This window comes from Heteronotia binoei, chromosome 1, assembly GCF_032191835.1.
Source record: "Heteronotia binoei isolate CCM8104 ecotype False Entrance Well chromosome 1, APGP_CSIRO_Hbin_v1, whole genome shotgun sequence".
NCBI classification, from domain to species: domain Eukaryota; kingdom Metazoa; phylum Chordata; class Lepidosauria; order Squamata; family Gekkonidae; genus Heteronotia; species Heteronotia binoei.
This window is the reverse complement of record NC_083223.1, coordinates 22,811,058-22,830,446: the sequence shown is the minus strand read 5'-3', so window position 1 is coordinate 22,830,446 and position 19,389 is coordinate 22,811,058. Positions and strand designations below refer to the sequence as shown.

Here is a 19,389-nt window from a genome sequence, read left to right as displayed (position 1 = left end):
CACACCAAGCAGATGCTCTGCCACTGAGCCATGGCCCCTCCCTGATGTCTGCCACTGTTAATGTCAAGTCAAATAGTAGGAGTCCGTCTCCCTGTTCCATCCTGACATCCCTCTATCAACATCTTTCCGGGCTTTACTAGCCATGTGGAATGGCTGCATGCCACATCCTGTCCTGGCCGTTTTGTAGTTGGTGGGGCCATGGAAAGGAGCTAGATTCTGGGCCACAGCCTCTTGCCTCACAACCCATCCCCAACACCACACATCTTTCTTAGTCTTTCAATTACCTTAGCTACTCTCATGCCCACAGTCCTTTCCCCCCAGCAGGTTGAATCTTCTCTAAAATGATGTCAGCAGGGCATTTTTTGTAGCAGGAACTCCTTTGCATACTCCTGATGTAGCCAATCCTCCGAGAGCTTACAGTAGGCCCTGTAATAAGAGCCCTGCAAGTTCTTGAAGGATTGGCTACATAAGAGGAGTGTGGTCTAATATGCAAAGGAGTTCCTGCTACAAAAAACTCTGGATGTCAGGATATAAGGCAACCACTAAAGTCTTTGTCTGATTCTGTATTGTGTAGCATCTTCCCCACCATGCCAGATGGTAGCTGGAGGGTGAATATGATTTGGTTAGGGTTGCCAACATCCAGGTGGGGCCTGGAGGTCTCCTGGAACCACAACCTATTGTTGGACATCAAAGATCAATTCCCCTGGAGAAAATCGCTGCTTTTAGAGGATGGACTCTGTGGCATTGTGTGTGTGTGTGTTATTTCAAAACAAAATAAAAAATAAACAACTGGAACAAATTAAAACCATATTAAGTACTTTCTGTTTCAACACCCCTTGTCAAAAGAGCTCACATTTATTCTGGGCGATAGCCTTACTTTTATCACCCAGTGAAATTGCTGTATCTCCAAGGCACTATGTGGAGAATATGTTTTTTCCTGAAATGAAACAGGAAAGACACCAGATTTCTTAGTTTGATGCCATTTTTTATTATATAACATCATGAATGAAGATGCTTCTTCCTCCTTCCCCCCCCTTTCTGATGTACAAGAAATGTGCTCCAAGACCATCTTACACTAATCAAAGTATTTGCTGTTAGTGGTTTAGAGAATTTTCTAAAAAACAGTCTGACCCATTAAAACAAGCAACTACCTTATCATGTGCATTTGTTCTCCTGCCATGTTTTACAGAGGGAAAGTGAAGCCGCCTTCTTCTGATTCTTATTCTTGGCCCTCCCCGTTTGAATTAAAGATATATATCCTGCAGACAAAACTCCTGTTGCCTCTAATGTAAACTTTCTAGGGGATTCTGTTTTCCTCGCCACTGCGCTTGATTTGTGATTTCAATAGTAAATTTTGCAAATAGTAAATGTTTGCAAAAAGCAAAGGTAGTCCCCTTTGCAAGTACCAGTGGTTTCCAACTCTGGGGTGACACCACATCTCGACGTTTTCATGGCAGACTTTTTATGGGGTGGCTTCCATTGCCTTCCCCAGTCATCTACACTTTCCCCTCAGCAAGCTGGGTACTCATTTTACTGACCTGGGAAGGATGGAAGGCTGAGTCAACCTTGAGCTGGCTACCTGAACCCAGCTTCTGCAGGGATTGAGTGAGTTTATTTTACTTGATTTATACCCCACCTTTCTCCCCAGTGGGGACCGAAAGTGGCTGACATAATTCTCCTCTCCCCCCCTTTTATCCTCACAACAACTCTGTGAAGTAGGTTAGGCTGGGAGCTTGTGACTGGCCCAAGGTCACCCAGTAAGCTTCCAGGACAGTAAGCTTCCAGGAGGATCCAAAACTGGATCTCCCAGGTTCTAGTCCAGTGCTTTAACCACTACACTTCACAGTAACAAGAAGCTGAAGGAGTTGAGTTTTCAGGACCACAGCTCCCCAAGCTTGCTGAAGAGAAGGAATTGCTGCTACAAGTCTCCATAGAATATCAACAGGAGAAAGAGATGCTATTGGAGAGGGCAGGGCAGTCACAGAACTCCGACGCACCTGGGGCTGGCGCCACCTGAGCATTTATGAACTGGGCAAGTATGAAGAATCAAGGGGGGAGGAACCTGGCCAATGGATTGAAGCTTTTAAAAAGCCTGCATGGAAAGATTATCAACAAACAAACTGAGAGATTAAACAATTAAAAACTTTTGATGGGAGTGCCGCATTGTTGAAGCACTCGTTCTGATGTTATGTCAGAAGGATGGCAAAGTTAATTGAACATTAAATGCAAACCGATTCACCACAAAAACAATATGTAAACCATTGGTTTCATTGGTTTAAAGCAGGGATGTTGAACTCATCTGACAGAAATAAGACCTTGTCGGGCCAGGCCATGCATGTCATAAAATGTAATGCCAGTTAGCGGAGATATAAAGTTTATAAAGGGCACAGACAAACAAAATTAACGATTTTTTTAAGTCACTTAAAATAAAAGATCCTTAAAAGGTTAGCACTTTTGCAATATTTTGTTTAATTAACAGTTTCTAATAACTGACACCTCTTGCTCTGAATTATTGCATCAAAGTTGGGAGAGAATGTCTGTACTGTAGCAATCTTGAGTAGGCTGTTCAGGTGTTTTTCAGGTTTGTGTTTGTAAGTTGCAGACCCACTTTATTGATTTATTGACATTCATTACAGAAATCTCCTGGTCAATGCTTTGAGCCTAAGACCCAGGGGAAAACATGAAGTGGCTGGGCATTGCGAGCTTTTGCACATAAGTTGCTTCATGTGCTGGTCAGCCAATGGAGATATAAAGACTTTGCTCTGTACTCCCAGTACGATTGGGCAAGCCTGGCAGAGCAAGATGTGATGCAGAAGGATGGAAGCAGATGACAGTGAGTTGCTTGTGGGCCTGATAGGAGCCCTCCAGGAGCCTGATCTGACCCCCAGGCCACATGTTTGAGACCCCTGGTTTAAAGTATTCTGGAAGAACATAAACATGGCAAATAGTTTGGTATGTTCAAACTTTTTTTTCAAAGAGGGTGCCAAGTGAAGAAGAATAGATGCTTTTGAGATGTGGTGCTGGAGAAGAATCTTGAGAGTCCCTTGGACTGCAAGAAGATCAAATCAGTCAGTCCTAAGGGAAATCAACCCAGCCTGTTCCCTGGAAGGTCAGATGCTGAAGCTGAAGCTCAAATACTTTGGCCACCAAATGAGAAGCGAGCACTTACTGGAGAAGATCCTGATGCTGGGAAAGACAGAAGGCAAAAGAAGAAGGGGACAGCAAAAGATGACATGGCTGGACAGCATTACTGATGTAACAAACCCAAATTTGAGCAGACTTCGGAGGATGGTGGAAGACAGGAGGGCCTGGCGTGACTTTGCCCATGGGGTCGCAAAGAGTCAGACTTGACTGTGCGATTGAACAAAAAAGTATGATTACCATCAAGGAGAAGTTTCCCAGCCACTTCGGGTATATCTGTTTTGCTTCCCAAGCAGAAATAGAATGAAGACAATCTAAGTCGGAATGGGAGAACAATTTCATAAACCCTTCATTCTCTGACAAAAAAGTAGACTACAACTGAAGTAAGGAAGAAGAGAAATAAAACCACAGGTTGATGCCAATACAACCTGCTGTGTTTTCTGTCTCTTTGAATATCAAGCACATGAGTTCATGAGAGCAAGTAATTTGTAGAGTATTTGGATTACACACCAATTGACATATCAGGAATTTGCACGTTAGGAGATATGCAAAGGGCCAATGAATAGGAGCATCCATTTCACCATCTCTGCTTTGAGACCTGCAACATGTAACTGGTGAAGTTAAAATGCTGGTACTTATCAGGCTCATAGCCGCAAGGGGCCTGGGGGGGGGGCACTGCCCCATGACTTCTAGGTTGCCCCCCCCCCAACTTCCATGGGGGCCTCTAGGGCACTGCCTGCTTCCCCCCTTTTTTGCCTCAGAAAAATTCTGGCAAGCCTTGCAGTGGATGGGAAAGGGTGCCCCTCGATTTTTTAAAAAGTCCCCCAACTTTTACAATCCTGCCCATGCCCCTGTACTTATGGATGCAACTGAGCATCTACAATGTGGGCTCTGCCCAGCCTGACCTCACATAGTAGAAAGAAGTGCCCATCCTGGAAACAGAAGAATTGACCTGGAGAAGAGCTTTTCTTTCTCAACAGGAGTGGTTGCAAGAGACAGTCTATGGCAAGACTGCAAACGATTTCTGGGAGGAGGTGGAAAGAAAAGCAGCTAGTTCTGCTGAGCTTTTTCTGAACTGAAGTCTTGAATATTATTCAGGTCACTGCAATTGCCTGGCCTGAGTTGCCCAGACTAGTCCAAGCTAAGCAGGGTCAAACCTTGGTTAGTTCTTAGGTGGGACATGGGAGACCACCAAGGGAGTCCAGGGTTGCTATGCAGAAGCGGGCAATGGTAAAGCACCTCTTCTGTTGGAAATCCCACTGGGCTTGCTGTATGTGGGCTGTGACTTGATGGCGCATACCACCACCATGATTATCTGATGCCGCTACTGACTGGGGTTTCTGTTCAGTGTGAGCAGGCCCGTAGCCCCAGGAGGGGGGCTGTTGGGGCCCTGTCCCCTGACTTCCAGACAGGACCCCCTGACTTCCAGGAGGCAGTCTGCTCTCTCTCTCTCTCTCTCTCTCTGCCATGGCTGAGCCGTCAAAGCATCACCAGTAGCAGCCGAAGCTGGGAGAGCTGGGTAGGGCACAGTGCACTGCAGCAGCAAAAGCAGCAGGTGGAAAGGAGGGAGGCAGAATGGTGGGAAGTGGAGGAAGCTGTGTGGAGTGGGCCGGGGTGGGGGTGGGGAGGGGATGGATGGCGCTGCTGGCTGCAAAGTGTTGGGGTGGGAGAAAGGGAGGTGGAAGGGAAAACCCTCTGCTCGCACGCAAGGTGCAGTCTCTTCTCAACTCCAAAGTTTTAGGGTTGGCTGTTTCGACTTGGCCCCTTTCGGAGCCTCCAGCTTTTGCCTCCACCCCAGAAAAGCTTCTGAGAAGCAGCAAGCCCTGCCGTGGATGGGAAAAGATGCCCCCTGACTTTTAAAATCCTGGCTGCAGTTCTGAGCGAGGGGCCCTCTTTCTTGGCGTCTCTGCTGAAATAACATTTGGAAACTACTCCCTGGGGAAGAGGAAGCCCCCCCCCCAAGTATTGTTGAGAACCATCATCTGCCAGCTGGTCTCATCTGTTCTGCTGCTCTGATTTATTGGAACTGTTTTATGATGTTTTAATTCTGATGTTTGTTTTTACTGTTGTAAGCTGCCCTGAGCCCACTTGTGGGATAGGGCAGGGTATAAATTAAATAAGTTAATTAAATTAAATTTTAAATTAAATCAAATCTTCTTCCAGGAAGGTGGCATGTTAGGACATTTGCTAGGACATTTGTGCTCGTGCTAGGACATTTGCCACTGTTAAGGTTGCCAACCTCCAGCTGGTGGCTGGAGATCTGTTGGGATTACAACTGACCTCCAGGCAACAGAGATCAGCTCCCCTGGGGAAAATGGCCACTTTGGCAGGTGGACTCTATGGCATTATACCTCATTGAAGCCCCTCCCCTCCTCAAACTGCACCCTCCTCAGGCTCCAACCCCAAAATGTCCAGGTGTTTCCCAACCCGGAGATGGCAACCTTACCGACAGCATCTCTACAGGAACGATGAATAAGACTGTGACTTGAAAAGGGCTTTTCTGCACCACGAGTCTCATAAAACTTGGGGAACGTCTTAACATCTTCTCCAGTGCGTGTTGTATCTTCTGTTGTTATTAAATCCATCTCTGTTGCACTACCAAGGTAACCCTCCACATTTAAACAAAGTCCTAAATGTCCTAGCAGAGGTTTGGAGCAGGAGGGAGAAGGAAGCAGACCTTGGTCTGAGCTCTAAGGTTGACCTTTTGTCAAGATCCCTTGTCATTTTGCTGTTTCTGTATACTGTGCATCGCCTGTGTAAAGTTTGGGAGGAGGGAAAAGAGCACCTGCTTCGTAACAGACATGAGCATCTTTCTACCCTGGAGATATATGTATGACCAGGGCTTCAAGGTCATTTTATCTGCCCACTGTCTGCTCTGTGAAAGAAGCTGGTAGGAAAACAGTTTGTAACATTTACATGGGCTTTTGCATTGCATTTTAAGGGGCTGCTTCATGGCTCTAGATAAGTAGTTCTGACGCTGACATGCATGCTACTAATCTATCTATCTATCTATCTATCTATCTATCTATCTATCTATCTATCTATCTATCTATCTATCTATCTATCTATCTATCTATCTATCTATCTATCTATCTATCTATCTATCTATCATCAAGGCAACTTTCTGGTAAAAGGTAAAGGTAGTCCCCTGTGCAAGCACCAGTTGTTTCCAACTCTGGGGTGATGTCACATCATGACGTTTTCGCGGCAGACTTTTTACGGGGTGGGTTGCCATTGCCTTCCCCAGTCATCTACACTTCCCCCTCGGCAAGCTGGGGACTCATTTTTCTGACCTCGGAAGGATGGAAGGCTGAGTCATCCTGGAGTCGGCTACCTGGACCCAGCTTCTGCCGGGATCGAACTCAGGTTGTGAGCAGAGAGTTTGACTGCAGTACTGCAGCGTTACCATTCTGCGTCACGGGGCTTTCTGGACTTTCTGGACCCACTTGAGGATAGTCCCAGAGCTGACACTTTTGGTGAGAGGATGCCTTGGAAGGCCACTGCAAACATCTCCTCCTGGAATTAGGTGAATGCTTTCTCAATTGGGCAGAATTAAACTTTGGAGCAACTGTTTGAAGTAGTATATTGAGATGTGATTATAGGTCCACAGATGTGATGTGCTTCTTAATGAAATTGTGTTCTACTCATCTCCCCTTGCAGTCACTCATGTGTTTGCAATTCAGACTTGTAACAGCGTTCGATTTATGCATCCGCGGGAGTGTGCCAAACACAAAGTGTTTTATGGTTTTATTTAATCTTCCTTTGCAAATGTTCTCTCTGTGCATGGCTGGAAAACGACAGACATTCTGAGATGCTGGTGAACACAGTTCCTAGACAGTAGAACAGAAAACCTTCTTTTTCATGGTGTGTGATGGGTGGGATGGGGGGGCTCTTGTAGCAAAATTTGATGCCCAATCTGGGTGGCGCTGGACTCATGGGACCTCGGAAAGAGGAGCCAGGAGAATCCTACTCTGACTTACATTGGGGAACGGGTTTTTTTATCTGGAGAGAAACCGTCTTGGATGTTCAACAGGTTTGCTGAGATGGTCCGTGTTTATTTTATTTATGTCTTTATACCCCGCTTATTTTCCCAGTGGGGAAGCAAAGCAGATTACATCCTTCTCTATGCCTCCATTTTATCCTCTCAACAACTCTGCGAGGGAGGCTGGATTGAGCGAATGTGGCCGGCCCAAGGTCACCCACCCAGCTTCCATGGGACAAGTGGGGATACGAACCTGAGTCTCCCATCATCTTCACCATTGCCCCAGACTGGCTGTCCTGTTCCTTTAAGAGTTGGGGGGAAGGCTGAGCAGACTGTGACGAGCTGAGTGTTGTGTGTTGTGCAACTCGTAAAGCTACAAGACTCCCCTCAGGACCACTGCCTGGCCCCCTCCTGGTGTTACACTTTTTGTGAATTCTGCAGGTACAGTAGGACAGCTCTGTTGCAAAAAGCTTCACAAAATTACTTGGCTAAATTATCAGAGACCATGGTGTACTTACTGCATACAGCTTGCTGTGGGTTGGATCCCATGGTGCAATCTTATATTCTTTAATGTGTGTCATGTCAGCACTTATGCATTGCTTGAGTTCTGGGCGTTTGTTTGTTTTTTAGACACACGGCTGGTTCCACAACCCGAACCCTATTCCATTGTTTCTTAAGTGCCCCCTCTTGTAGACTGTCTTGGTTCATTCCGTGTAATCTGCCCCGGTCATTTAGTCCCAGTGAGAAAGGTGGACTGATAAAGAAGGTAATTCATAAATATGAATTGAAGGCAGCCTCCACAGAGTGCTGCATTCACAGAGGAGAGGGTGTTGGAAGGTCCCGCCATCTCTGGACGCTCTGCTCTCCCTCGCACAGGTGTCTGGAGACACAGGTGAGGTTGGAGCACGCTGGTGCATGCTGCTGGGATTGGGAAGCAGCAGAAATCCCACCTTAGAACCAGCCCAGAGAACTCGGCTTGTGCCCCCACGTCTGCCTGCCCCCCATCTCCTCTCTCGTCTCGCTTCTCCCCCAACCACCACGAAGAACAAGAGAGATGCCCAAGGCTGACAAGGAGGCGAAGGGAGGGGGCCTCGTTTGGAAGAAACGGATAAAAGGGTTAAATCACTCCCCGCCCCCCCCCGCAGGAGTTGAGCTGACTTTCTGGCTCCTCCCCAGCCCTGAGTGGTGGTCGTGCTGGTGGGGGGGGGGCTTCTCCTCCTCCTTTTTCCCGGTCTGCAGGTCAATGCGAGGAGGCGAGAGAAAGTTCGCGGGGGGGGGGGGCTCCTGGCCCTGTAATCCCGTGTCCTGCATGGTCCGGCAAGCCGCCCCGAGACCCTGCCGGGAGCCTTGGGCAAGAGGCCCCCAAGGCCGGAACAAAAGCCCAGGCGGGGTGAAGGGGCGCGGCCAGCGCGGGGCGGGGGGGGGGGGGAGGAGAATCCTTCCCGAGGATTTGGATTTCCAGGGGGTGGGGTGGGGTGGGGTGATGAGAGCGAGCAAAGCAGCCCCCCCCCGTCGCCTCCCCGAGGTCAAGCAAGGAAACTCTCTGGGGGGAGCCTGGCCGCCGCCGCCCTCGCATCCCCACCCCCTGCGAGCGGGGGTCGTCCTTCCAGGCCATCGAGGGCTGCCCAAGAGCCCCCCCCCCCCCGCCCCGGGTGGCTGGCTGGCTGGCTGGCTGGGAGATGCTCCCGCTGCTCCGGGCCCCTGTTGCAACCGCCTGGCGGGAACCGGAGAAAGAAGCGGAGCTCTCCAGCACTCGCTCCAGGGACACGCAGAGAGAATTCTCTGGTAGTCTATGGCACACGTCAGCGAACGGCTGGAGGGCTCTCTGGGGAGGGGAGGCATTGCCCCCCCTTTCTAGCACAGATGTGGATAATAATAATAATAATAATAATAATAATAATAATAATAATAATAATAATAATAATAATAATAATAATAATAATAATTGCTGTTATTATTAATAATAACATTGTTGCTTTTTTATAGCAGGAATTCCTTTGCATATTGGGCCACAGACCCCTGATGCAGGCAATCCTCCTGGGAGCTTACAGTAGGTGCTGGAATAAGAGCTCTGTACGCTCCAGGAGGATTGGCTACATCAGGGGTCTGGGGCCTAATGCGCAAAAGAGTTCCTGCTGCAAAAAACACATTATTATTATTATTACTACTACTACTACTACTACTACTATTTCTGTTATTATTTGTAGTAGTGTTGGTATTATTATTGGTATTAGTGGTATTGCAAGGATTGCTTCATTTTAAAAGAATTAAAATGTGAAGTGAAAACTTGGCTTCCATATGAAAAGAGGGGTGCGGGAGAACAGGCCTGGATTTCCGAGCGGCTTCCTCCTGGCCAGGTCTCCTCGGCGCCGAGCCCCCTTTGGGTCAGCGGGCCTCCCTCCCAGGAGCCGGGATCTTGGGCTGCAGGAGAACTGGCCTTTTACTTTTTCTTTTTTGCTTCAACGCCTCCCTGCGCGGCTCTTGCTCTCTCTCGCCCACCCACCGCCGCGGGAGCTGAAACAGGGCGAGCATGTAAATGTTTGTGTCGGTGGGTTTCTTAACGTGCAGTGGGAAATGTCTCTTTTCCACATTTTTAGCTCTTTTATAGCTCCAAGTTGGTTTCCTTTATAGCTCCAAATTGGCTTCCAGCGCAATAATGCTCGACACGTGTCGTTATGACAGCCTTTGAATAAATAATATAATTTATTCCACCCATTAGATCGGAGTCCAGGACCGCCTTCGAGACCAACGAAGGTTGCAGGGGGGGTGGACTTTGGAGAGCCTGTTCTCAGGCTATCCCCCCGATGTCAACGTTTCCTCACGTAGGAAAGGCCCTGGCCCCGAGGAACATGCAGTCGAGGGAGGAAAGCGAGAGAACCAAGCATCGACTCAGGTTGCAGCCAAAGCGACATTCAGGGCGATGGCTCTCCAGGGGACTCCGCGTGGCTTTGGGACTTGAGGGCGGTGGGTTCCCCATCCCTGTTTAGCCCCGGGTTCTTGCTGGGTGGCCTTCCGCGCCAGACCTTGAATCCTGTCCTCAGACTGATTTTCCACTCCGGAATCACAGAATCATCTCAACTCCCGGGGTTGGTGTCTGTGATTCCAGGATTCAAGCGTGAAATGTCAGTTTGCGGCCAAGGCTGAGCCAGGAGGAGTCGACCTCCAGCGCAGAACTCCGGGGCGCCAAAGGGAAGGGCTTTGCCACCTGCGCGGCGATGACAGCAAGTTGCCGTCTCTTCCCAGCCCCCCCTGGGCGGGAGTCCCCAGCAGATGCCGTCGGAGAAAGACTTGCGCCGTTAAGATCACCTGCTTCATCCACTCCCCCCAAACGTCCCTTCTGCTACGGTGGAGCCGAGGGCGCCGGCCTTGCAGCTTGGCCACCTTCCCCAGATTCTTTCCAGCCGCCGCCGCCTCCCGGCTGGGCCCTGGCGCAAGGGGCTTGCGGGGTTCTGGCAACTGAGGCCCTGGCTGGACCTCTCGGTCTCCAAGGGGCGCCGCGGCTGGAATCTAAAGCTGCCTCCACCCGGCGGCTGCGGTCGCGGCTCCAGCGGCAGAGCGCCTTCTTTCGGGGGGGCGGGCGGCGCACCCAACCTGCTCGGCCTTCCAGCGCCCGTGGGAGAAGCCCCCCTGCATTGGGGGTCGCGCTCAAGCTGCATCCGGAGGCCCGCCCCATAACTGCAGCGCAGGCCCCCCAACCACAAGCCCTTTTATTCCCGAACCACCACGTCGCCGCGGAGGCCGCGGCCAAACTCCCGACTCTTCTGCCCGGGAAAGGCCCCGCTTCCCCGCAGCCCGTCCGCTTTCCCTCCCAGAGCTCTGCAGGGCTGCTTGGCTTCAGCCGGGGCGGGGCGGGGGGGGGGGGGGCTAGACGGGATGGGGAGGGCTTGGAGGGAGGACGAATTGGAGGGGGCGGTCAAAGGCGGCGGAGGCCAGGAGGCCGCTGACACGTCTCGCCTTCCCAGGGGCCCTTCTAAGCGGAGTTAGTGTGAGCTAGCTCGCGGTTATGTAGCTTCCTGCTCACACTTTTCTGTCTCCGCTCAGGAAGGCTGGCCCCGCAGCCAACTCGCTGATGCAGCAGCTCACAAAGTGGGATTTTTGCTCAGAAGACGCCGCAGCTTAGAGGGAGCTTCCTTGTCTTGGGTCTGGTTTGTGGCTGGAGGGTGAGGACCGACCCCAGGAGCAGAGGGAAGGGGGGGGGCGGCCGGGCGCTCGGAGCTCCGGAGCCACCAGTCCGGTCCCGCCGAAGGCTGCAGCGGCCTTGCCCGGCAGAACAGCCCGACTGCGGCGCCAGGGCTTCGTGGGGGCGGCCTGGGGGTGTGCCCGGCCTCCCGCTCTCCAGCGGCGGCATTCCAGGCCAGACCCCCCCCCCCCCCCCAGCGCTTTCCCCCAGCAGCGGCCCGCTCCGTCCAAAGCCGGGTTCCCTCTAAGCGGAGTGAGCGCCAGCCAGCGCACAGTTTTTTAGCCTCCGCCTCACGCATTTCGGTCTTCGCTCAGGAAGGAGGCCCCAGAGCGCACTCCTTGATGCAGCAGCTCCCCACTTCCACGCCGCTCGCTCACAAAGTAGGATTTTTGCTCACGAGGCTCCGCTGCGGAGAGGGAACAAGGGCCCAGAGGCCAAACTCCCTCGGTCAGGCGCCGCGTTTCCTTTCGGGGCTGGAGAGGGCTCCGACGGCCAAGGGCTCGCATCCTCAGCAGCGCCGGGAAACCCGAGGAGGCCAAAGCGGTCTGCCCCACCGCCGCCTCCGCCCTAGCACCGCCCCCAGAGCGGGGCTCCGGTGCCCCAGGCGGAGGACGGCGGGCCCGGGCGCAGCGCTCGGTGTAGCCCGCAGGTCTGCGCGCTCCCTCCCGGCACCAGCGGCTTGCCCGCTCCCTCGACCCCGGAAAGCGGCCTGCTGGTCCGGGCTCTTTTTTTGCCTTGGCCTTTCTGGACTTCTATCCCCCCCTCCCGGGGCCGAGGGGAGGACGCCAAAGGCCCCAAGCGGGGGCTGCCCAGCACCGCTGCGATCATGAAGCCACGAAGTCACTGCCAATAAAACGGGGGAGAGAGAGGTGACGAGGGGGGGGGGGACTGCCGCCGTCTCCTTCGGAGTCCCCCCTCCCCCCCCACGGGGGTTGAGAAGGAAAGAGGCGGAGCAGGACCCGACGGCCAGGCAGCTCCCTGGCCCCAGTCCGAAGGCGGGCGGGCGCGCGGGGTGGGGGGAGCGACCTGAAATGTTCCCCTCCCCGGGAAAGAGGCGAGAAGAGGCTGCCTGCAGGCGGAGGCCGCGGCCCTGCTTTCGACGGGACCCCTGCCCTGCTCTCCGTGGCCAGCAAGGAGCCGTCTTTGGGGCGCCTCCTCCCTATTCGCACGAGGGAGCTTTCCTGTTCAGCCTGCCATGATGGCGGCCTGTTGAAGAACCGCTTCAAGCCCAGAAAGCCCCAGATCTCCCCGGTCGCCTCCCTTCCAGTGTTCCCTCTAAGCGGAGTGAGTGTGAGCCTCCAGCTCACACATTTTGGTCTTAGCTCAGTTAGAAATGGCCCCAGAGCAAGCTAATTTGTGCAGCAGCTGCCCACAAAGCAGAATCTTTGCTCGCAGGACTCCGCAGCTTGGAGGGACAACTGCTCCCTTTCCCAGCGGGAACCCGCAGAAGAGAGCTCGGAAAGGGATTCCGGAGCGCGACAAGAAGAAGAAGAAGAAGAAGAAGAAGAAGAAGAAGAAGAAGAAGAAGAAGAAGAAGAAGAAGAAGAAGAAGAAGAAGAAGAAGATATTGGATTTATATCTCGTCATCCACTTCTAATCTCAGAGTCTCAGAGCGGCTCACAATCTCCTTTGCCTTCCTCCCCCACAACAGACACCCCGTGAGGCGGGTGGCGCTGAGAGAGCTCTCACAAAACCTGCCCTTTCCTGGACAACTCCTGCCAGAGCTATGGCTGACCCGAGGCCATTCCAGCAGCTGCAAGTGGAGGAGTGGAGATTCAACCCCGGTTCCCACAGAGTCACAGATAAAAGCCCAGGCACTTAAATCACAGCACACTGGCTCTCAGAGCGCAGCAGTCGCGCCGCTGCCCGCCCGAGGGCTCTCTTGGCCCAAGCCGGCCTCTCGCTGCCCTCCGCTTGCCTGGCGGGGCCCCCGGGCGGCTGGAAGGAAGAGGCCGGCCAGAAGCCCCCTTGGGGAGGGACGGGGCGGCGAGGGGGGGGGTGAGGGTCCTTCAGCAGCCAGCGCCCCCCCCCCCCATCGCCGCCGCCTCGGAATCAATCCCGGGGAGTTAATTCGAAGCGCCGACAAGTTGCTGTTAATTTAGTGCGGGGCGTCGGGGCTGGCAGGAGGCGCGGCGGGCTCGGCCGAGCCTCTCGGGGCTCATTAATCAGCGAGCTGCGACGGCCCGGCTTGATTACAATTTGCAAAAAAATTCATTAGCGCCGCGGCGATTGACAATTTTTCTCCCTGCCTGTGATGTGACTCATTAGGCAGCCAAATGAAAGGCCCGCGACGCCAGCATGACAGCCCCCCCCGCCCCCCCCACCGGCGCTTGTTTGTCTTCCTGCCTGGCCTCCCCCCCCCGCCCCCGCCTCTTCTCCCTTTAGGGGCCCCGGTGGGGGGACCGCGGCAGCCCCCGCCCCCAGACACACACCGAGGCCGCCGCTGGCTCGCCCCCCTCCCCCCCCCCGGTCGGTCTGCTGGGGAAAGAGGGGAAGGACTCGCCCCCTGGCCTGCCCAGATTTTTGGGACGGGGCGTCCGGTCAGATCCGCAAATGCACCCAGGAAAGGCCCGGTCCGGTTGCTTCTGGGCCGCCACCCAAAGCAGAGGAGCCCAACTTTAACAAAAAAACAACAAGCACACACACAGCTGCGCTTTCGGGGTCTCGCCGTCTCCAACCGGCGCTTTCTCCCTGCCCTAAAGTCCCGCCGAACCGGAGCGAGCCGAGAAGCTCCGACCAATTTTGCAGTAGACCTTTCATCCTGGTTTAGCCCTGGCCCCAAACTGACATCCCACACTGAAATCAGAGAACCCAACTCTAGGACTCCCTGATGTTAGTACAGAATGTCAGTTTGGGGACAGGCTGAACCCAGCATGAAAGGTCGAGCGCGACACTGGTCTTTGGGAAGCGGCCGCGGGGGGGGGGGGGTGACGGACACGTGTAGGCTCCGCCCCATCCAGATGACCCCTCCAGAACCCCAGAGCTGCAGCCCGGGCCTCCCCCTCCCCTCCCCACCCACAGCTCTGCCCCGGCCTGGCCTGCGCCCCTTCGGGAGGCCTGTCCTTTCCCAGGCACACCACCCAGGCAACACCCGAGTCGGGGAGCATCCCCACGACGCACCGGGCCGCTTCCCAGTCCCCCCAGCAGGCCTTTTCCAGCCAGTTCGTTTCGGGTGTAGTTTGGGGAGGGCGAGCGGGAGGGAGGCGGTTTCAGCGGGCCGGCGGAGGGGCCCCGGCAGCTTCGACTCTCCCCAGCTCAACCCCCCCCTCCCTCCAAAAACTCCTGGCTGGTCTCTGCGGCCCCAAATGGAGCGATCCTTGCTGCTCTCCGCCCGGAGTTGGAGCGAAGGAGCCGGCCTCGCGTGGCTGCTCTCCAGACAAGGCAGGAGCCCGGCGGCGGGAGGCCTCGCGCTCGCGGGATTCCTTTTGCTTCGGGGCTTTTTTTTGGGGGGGGGATTCCTTTGACCTCGGCGGGGCTGCCCTCCTTGCCCCCGGCTCCCCAGATCGGGCCCCATCTCCCAACTGCGGCGACGGACTGCTGCGTTTTCCGTTTGCGCCGGGCCGGATCAGGCGGGGACGGGAGCGGGCCGGGCTCTGGCGGGCGGCGCTACTCCCAAAGCGCGGCGAGGCGCCTTTCCCGGCCGGACCTCTCTGCGGTGGCCCGACTTCTCTTCCATTTGCGCCCCGCTTGACCCCGCCGGCCGCATCTCAAGGCCGCCGCTTCCCGCCGCCGCCGCCTTGGCAAAGGGAGCCCAGCCGCCCAGAGACGTTTGGCGGCGGCGGCGCTTCTCCCGGGAGCCGCAGAGGGGTCCGGCCGTTCTTGGGCGCGCAACCCGCCGCGGCTGTTTCCTGGGACGCCCGCCCGCCGCCTCCTGCTTGGCACGCCCCGTCCCCCTCCCCAAGTCACCTCCTGGCCCGCCCGCGGGAACCGCTTGGCCCCCTCCTCGGCCAGCCCAGACGCCGGGTTTTGCGCGCTTCGGCCCGGCCCGGCCCGCCAACTGCCCCTCTCCACCCAGCCCTGCTCCGGCAAACTGCCCCGAGCCATCCAGTTGGCCTCCGAAGGCAGACGAGGGCAGGCCTGGCCTCCGCAGCTGAGCCCAGCGGCTCCCTCCTCGGCCGCTCCCCCGAGCACCGGCCCTGGGCTGCCGCTGAAGGCCGAGCCCTGCCGAGCGCCGCTCCGGCCACGCCGCCCCCCGCCCGCCCGCCCGCCCCTCCGGCACCGGCTTGGCTCGCTTTCGTTTTCGCGTCTCTTTATTCACAACAGAAAACCGGGTTTGGTTTTTTCCGTTTCTCGTTTCCCCCCATAACTTAAGAAGAAAAAAAGCAACCCCGAAACCAAACTACATTTGGAAATAAATTAATGCAAACACAACCGAGGCGGGGGAGGGGGAAAGTCGTGCGCTTTCGTTGCGGGAGAGATGGCTTGCAAGAGGCCGCCGCCACCACCGTGTCCCAAGGAAGCCCAGGAGGCAACGAAAGCCAAGCCGCAGAGCGCCGGGGGCGGGGAGGGCGGCGGGAGCGGTGGCAGGAGGAGGAGCGGCCCGGCAGCCCCGCTGCTCCGGCCCCCTCGGCGCCCTCTTCCCAAGGCCGCGGAAAGAGTCCGCCCCCGAGCGAGCCGGCGAGTCCCGGCAGCCGCCGGCCGTGTCCAGAGTCCGGGTCAGGGCCGGGCTTGCTCCAGCTGCTGGTGCTGGCTCCGGATGGCGAAGCGGCTGACGTGGACGGGGATGGGCACGACGATCTTGGGGTTCCGCGAGGGCTCGCCGGTCTTGGAGTTGGCGTTGCCGGCCTTGACCCGTTTCCACTTGGCGCGCCGGTTCTGGAACCAGATCTTCACCTGCACCTCGCTGAGCTTGAGGGCGTGCGCGATCTGCGAGCGCTCCGTCAGCGACAGGTACTTCTTGCAGTGGAACTCCTTCTCGAGTTCCAGCAGCTGCTCGCTGGTGAAGGCCGTGCGCCGCCGCCGGTTCTTGCCCGTGGACGTGGCGCTGTTGGCGGCCGCCGCGCTCGGGCCGCTCTCCTCCAGCCCGTGGCCCGCCTCGTCCTCCTTGTGCGCCGCCTGGCCGCCGGGCAGATTGTCGTCGGAGCTGTAGTCCAGGTCGCTGTCCATGGAGAAGCTCTCGTCCTTGCCCTTCGCCGCCGCCGCCGCCGCCGCCTCCTCCTCGCCTTTCGCCTCGTCCTTCCCCGACGCGCCTCGCACGGCCCCTGCAGCGGAAGAGACAAGCCAGAAGGGCCCGGTGCCGCGTTACTGCCTGCCGGCTCGCCCGCTTGCCCGTAGGACGCCCCGAGAGGGGACGGCACCGCGCCCGGGGGCTGCCTGGCTACCCTCCAACCCCGCCCGCTGCGAGGAGGGACTTCCAAGGCCCGGGCAGGCCGAGGGAGCCGGCGAGCGTTGCAAGCGCCCCAGGCCCCTCCTGAAACCATCGGGCAGCCCTTCCCCAACCCAGGCGGCGGCGGGCCAGGGGGGCCCAGAGAGCAGCCCCCTCGGGAAGGGCTCCGGCAGCGCTCCCGCTTGGAGAGGCCGCCGCCGAGGTCGCCGCACGCGGGACGGGGCGCCGGGGAGAGGCTCAGTGGCCGGCCCCCGCCCGCTCCCTTGCGAGGCCTGCTCGCCTCTCCCTGGGCCTGACTTGCCAGGCTCCTGGCGGCTGGAGGGGAGGCCAGCGAGGCGGCGCCTGCGGGGAGCGCGGAGGCCTGAGGCTGCGGGGGGCGCCTGGACCGTCCCGGGCGGAGAGTAGGAGCCGCCCCCCCCCGCTGCGGGCCCTTCGGGACGGCCGTTCCCCCCCCTCCCTCCCCCGCCCCCCAGTGCCCGCGCCCGGCCAGGGACTCACCGAGGGAGGCTTGGACGGCCTCGGCGGCGGCGGCGAAGGCCAGGAGGGAGCCGTCCTTGGCCAGGAAGGCCTTGCCCTCGTCGGCGTCGGCCTGGGCGGCGTCGGCCTTGTCGAAGTTGGCGGGCGGCGGGGCGAACTTGCGGGCGGCGGCCTCGTGGTGCTGCTGGGCGGCGGCGGCGGCGGCGAAGGTGCCGGGCAGGCTGGCCATGAGGGTGGAGGTGAGCGCCATGCCCTGCGCCAGGCCGGAGCAGAAGGGCAGCGGGTGGGCGGGCGGCGGGGGCGGCGGCGGCGGCGGGGGCGGCGGGGGCGGCGGCGGGAGGACGACGGGCCGGTAGGGCATGAACATGGGGTAGCCGGCGTAGACGAAGTGGGCCGGGCTGGGCGGCGGCGGGCTGCCGATGAGCGCGTCGATGCTGAAGGCCGTGCTGCTCCCCAGAGGGCGCGGCATCATCCTGAGCGGCGGGGCGGCCCGCATAGGGAGGCCTGGACGGGGCGGGAGGGCGGCCGAGGCGCCGGGCCCCGAGGGCTCAGCCCGGAGGCATCGCGCCCGCCTGCTTCCTCGCCTGCTCGCTCGCTCTGCCCGCCTGCTCCGGCCGCCCGGCTCCCTGGGCGCAGTGGCGGCCCGCTCGCCTTTGAATCGCGCTCTTCTTTCTCATTCACCTTTTGCCAGCCGCCGAGCCGGCCCCGGCCCACGTGGGCGCCGTCCCGCCTCGCCATTGGCCGAGAGGGGCTGCGGGGAGGGGGGCGCTCGGAGGAGAGAGCTCGGCCCCGCCCCCGCCCCCGCCTCCGCCCCGCTCCCCCCTCCGCGCCCCACAACCCAGCCGCGCCGCCCACGCCTCCCGGACTCAGGTGGCAGCCGCCCGCGCCCTCCCCGTCCAGCCTCCCTGCAAAGCCCCCCTCCCCCGGCCCGGCTGAGGAAGGCGCCCGGGCGGGGGCGGGGGGCTCTTCTCTGGCGCTCCGGGAAAACTCCGCTGCCTCCACCCCCGAGTCCCCCCTCCCGCGCCCCTGGCCCTCCCCCGACGGGGAGTCCCGCCAAGCCCAGCCGGTCCAGCCAGACGCCCCCCATCGGCCGGCCCCGGGAGCGGCGGCGGGGCTTGGAGGAGGAAGGCCGCCGGGCGCAGGTGGGTCGCCGGCTGTGAAGGGGGGGGGCGACCCGGGTGTGGGGGGGGGGCGGAGTTGCAGGCGGGCAAGTGGAGGCCGGGTGGCTTCGGCTGGCGCCGCTAACAAAATGACCATCCGGCCGCAAGACGGCGGGCATCTCTTTACGCGCTCGGTTAATTGGGAAATGAAGAGCGGTCGATATTTCTGGAGGGATCGATCCGGCCCTCTGGAGAGCCCGGCGCTCTCTCGCTCCCCTCCCGCCCCCTCCCGCCCGGGCTGCTCCTTGGGGGTCCCACTTCTGGGCGGGGCCAGGCGCGCTGGGGGGCCAGAGGGCATCGTTGCTTCTCCTGGCTGCAGGAGGCCTGGTGCCCCTCCGAGGGCGCAGCCGGCCCTGGGAAAGCGAAGAGGCGGCCTGGGACTTGCCCCCTCGGCCACGGGGCCCGGCTCCGATCGCCAGCCTCTGGGGAACCCGCGCTCCCTCCCCGGCCCCTCGGGGGCGCGCTGCCGGCGCATCTGGGCGCAGCTAGGGAGCCGCGACTTGCCTCCTGCCCGGCGGGGGGGGGGTTGGCTTGCCCCTGTGGCCCCGCTTGCCTTCTCCGGCGCCCCCAGCGCCCCTCCCGCGCCCCCCGGCACCGCCTCGTCGTCCTCGGCCAAGCAGCTGGCCGCCTGCCCTTCCCGGGGACTCCGCTGGAGCCGGACTTGCCTTCCCGGCGCTGCTTCGGGGCGCCCCGTCCTTTGGCGGCGAGTTGTTGGCTCGGGCCGCCTCCTGCCTGGCGAGGCAGAAGGCCCTTCGTGGCGCTCCAAGCCGGCCTGCCAGCGCCGGGCGGGAGTCCCACAAAGGCCTCCTTGTGTCGACGCGAGAGACTCGCCGCAGCGCCAGCAGCGGACACACCAATTTGCCAGAAGCGGCCACTCGCTCGCCATTTACAAAAAAACCGCTTTTATTCACGCTTTCCTTTCTTTTTCTTTCAAACAAAACAAGAAAAAGGAGAAGAAAAAGGCAGCAGCAGCAGCAGCAGCAGCAAACGCGAGGGAAGCGGCGGTCCCCGCAAGCCCCCCAAATCGACTCCATGCGGCTTCCCCAGCGAAGGCGGCCTTCTCGCTCGCCTTTCAAAAGGCCTCGGGCAATTATGCCAAGAAGTTATTCAGGAGCGCTGCGGC

The 19,389-nt window shown here is 58.3% G+C and overlaps 1 protein-coding gene across 1 annotated transcript; it reads right to left on the bottom strand.

Moving 5' to 3' along the window:
• Positions 1–15,959: 15,959 nt before the first annotated feature.
• On the bottom strand, positions 15,960–17,636 carry GBX2 (gastrulation brain homeobox 2). Its single transcript, XM_060257880.1, has 2 exons — positions 17,128–17,636; positions 15,960–16,504 (listed from the first exon to the last, which is right to left on the bottom strand). Exons 1-2 carry the CDS (start codon positions 17,600–17,602, stop codon positions 15,960–15,962), a joined length of 1,020 nt encoding a protein of 339 aa, XP_060113863.1. The 5' UTR covers positions 17,603–17,636.
• Positions 17,637–19,389: the final 1,753 nt, after the last annotated feature.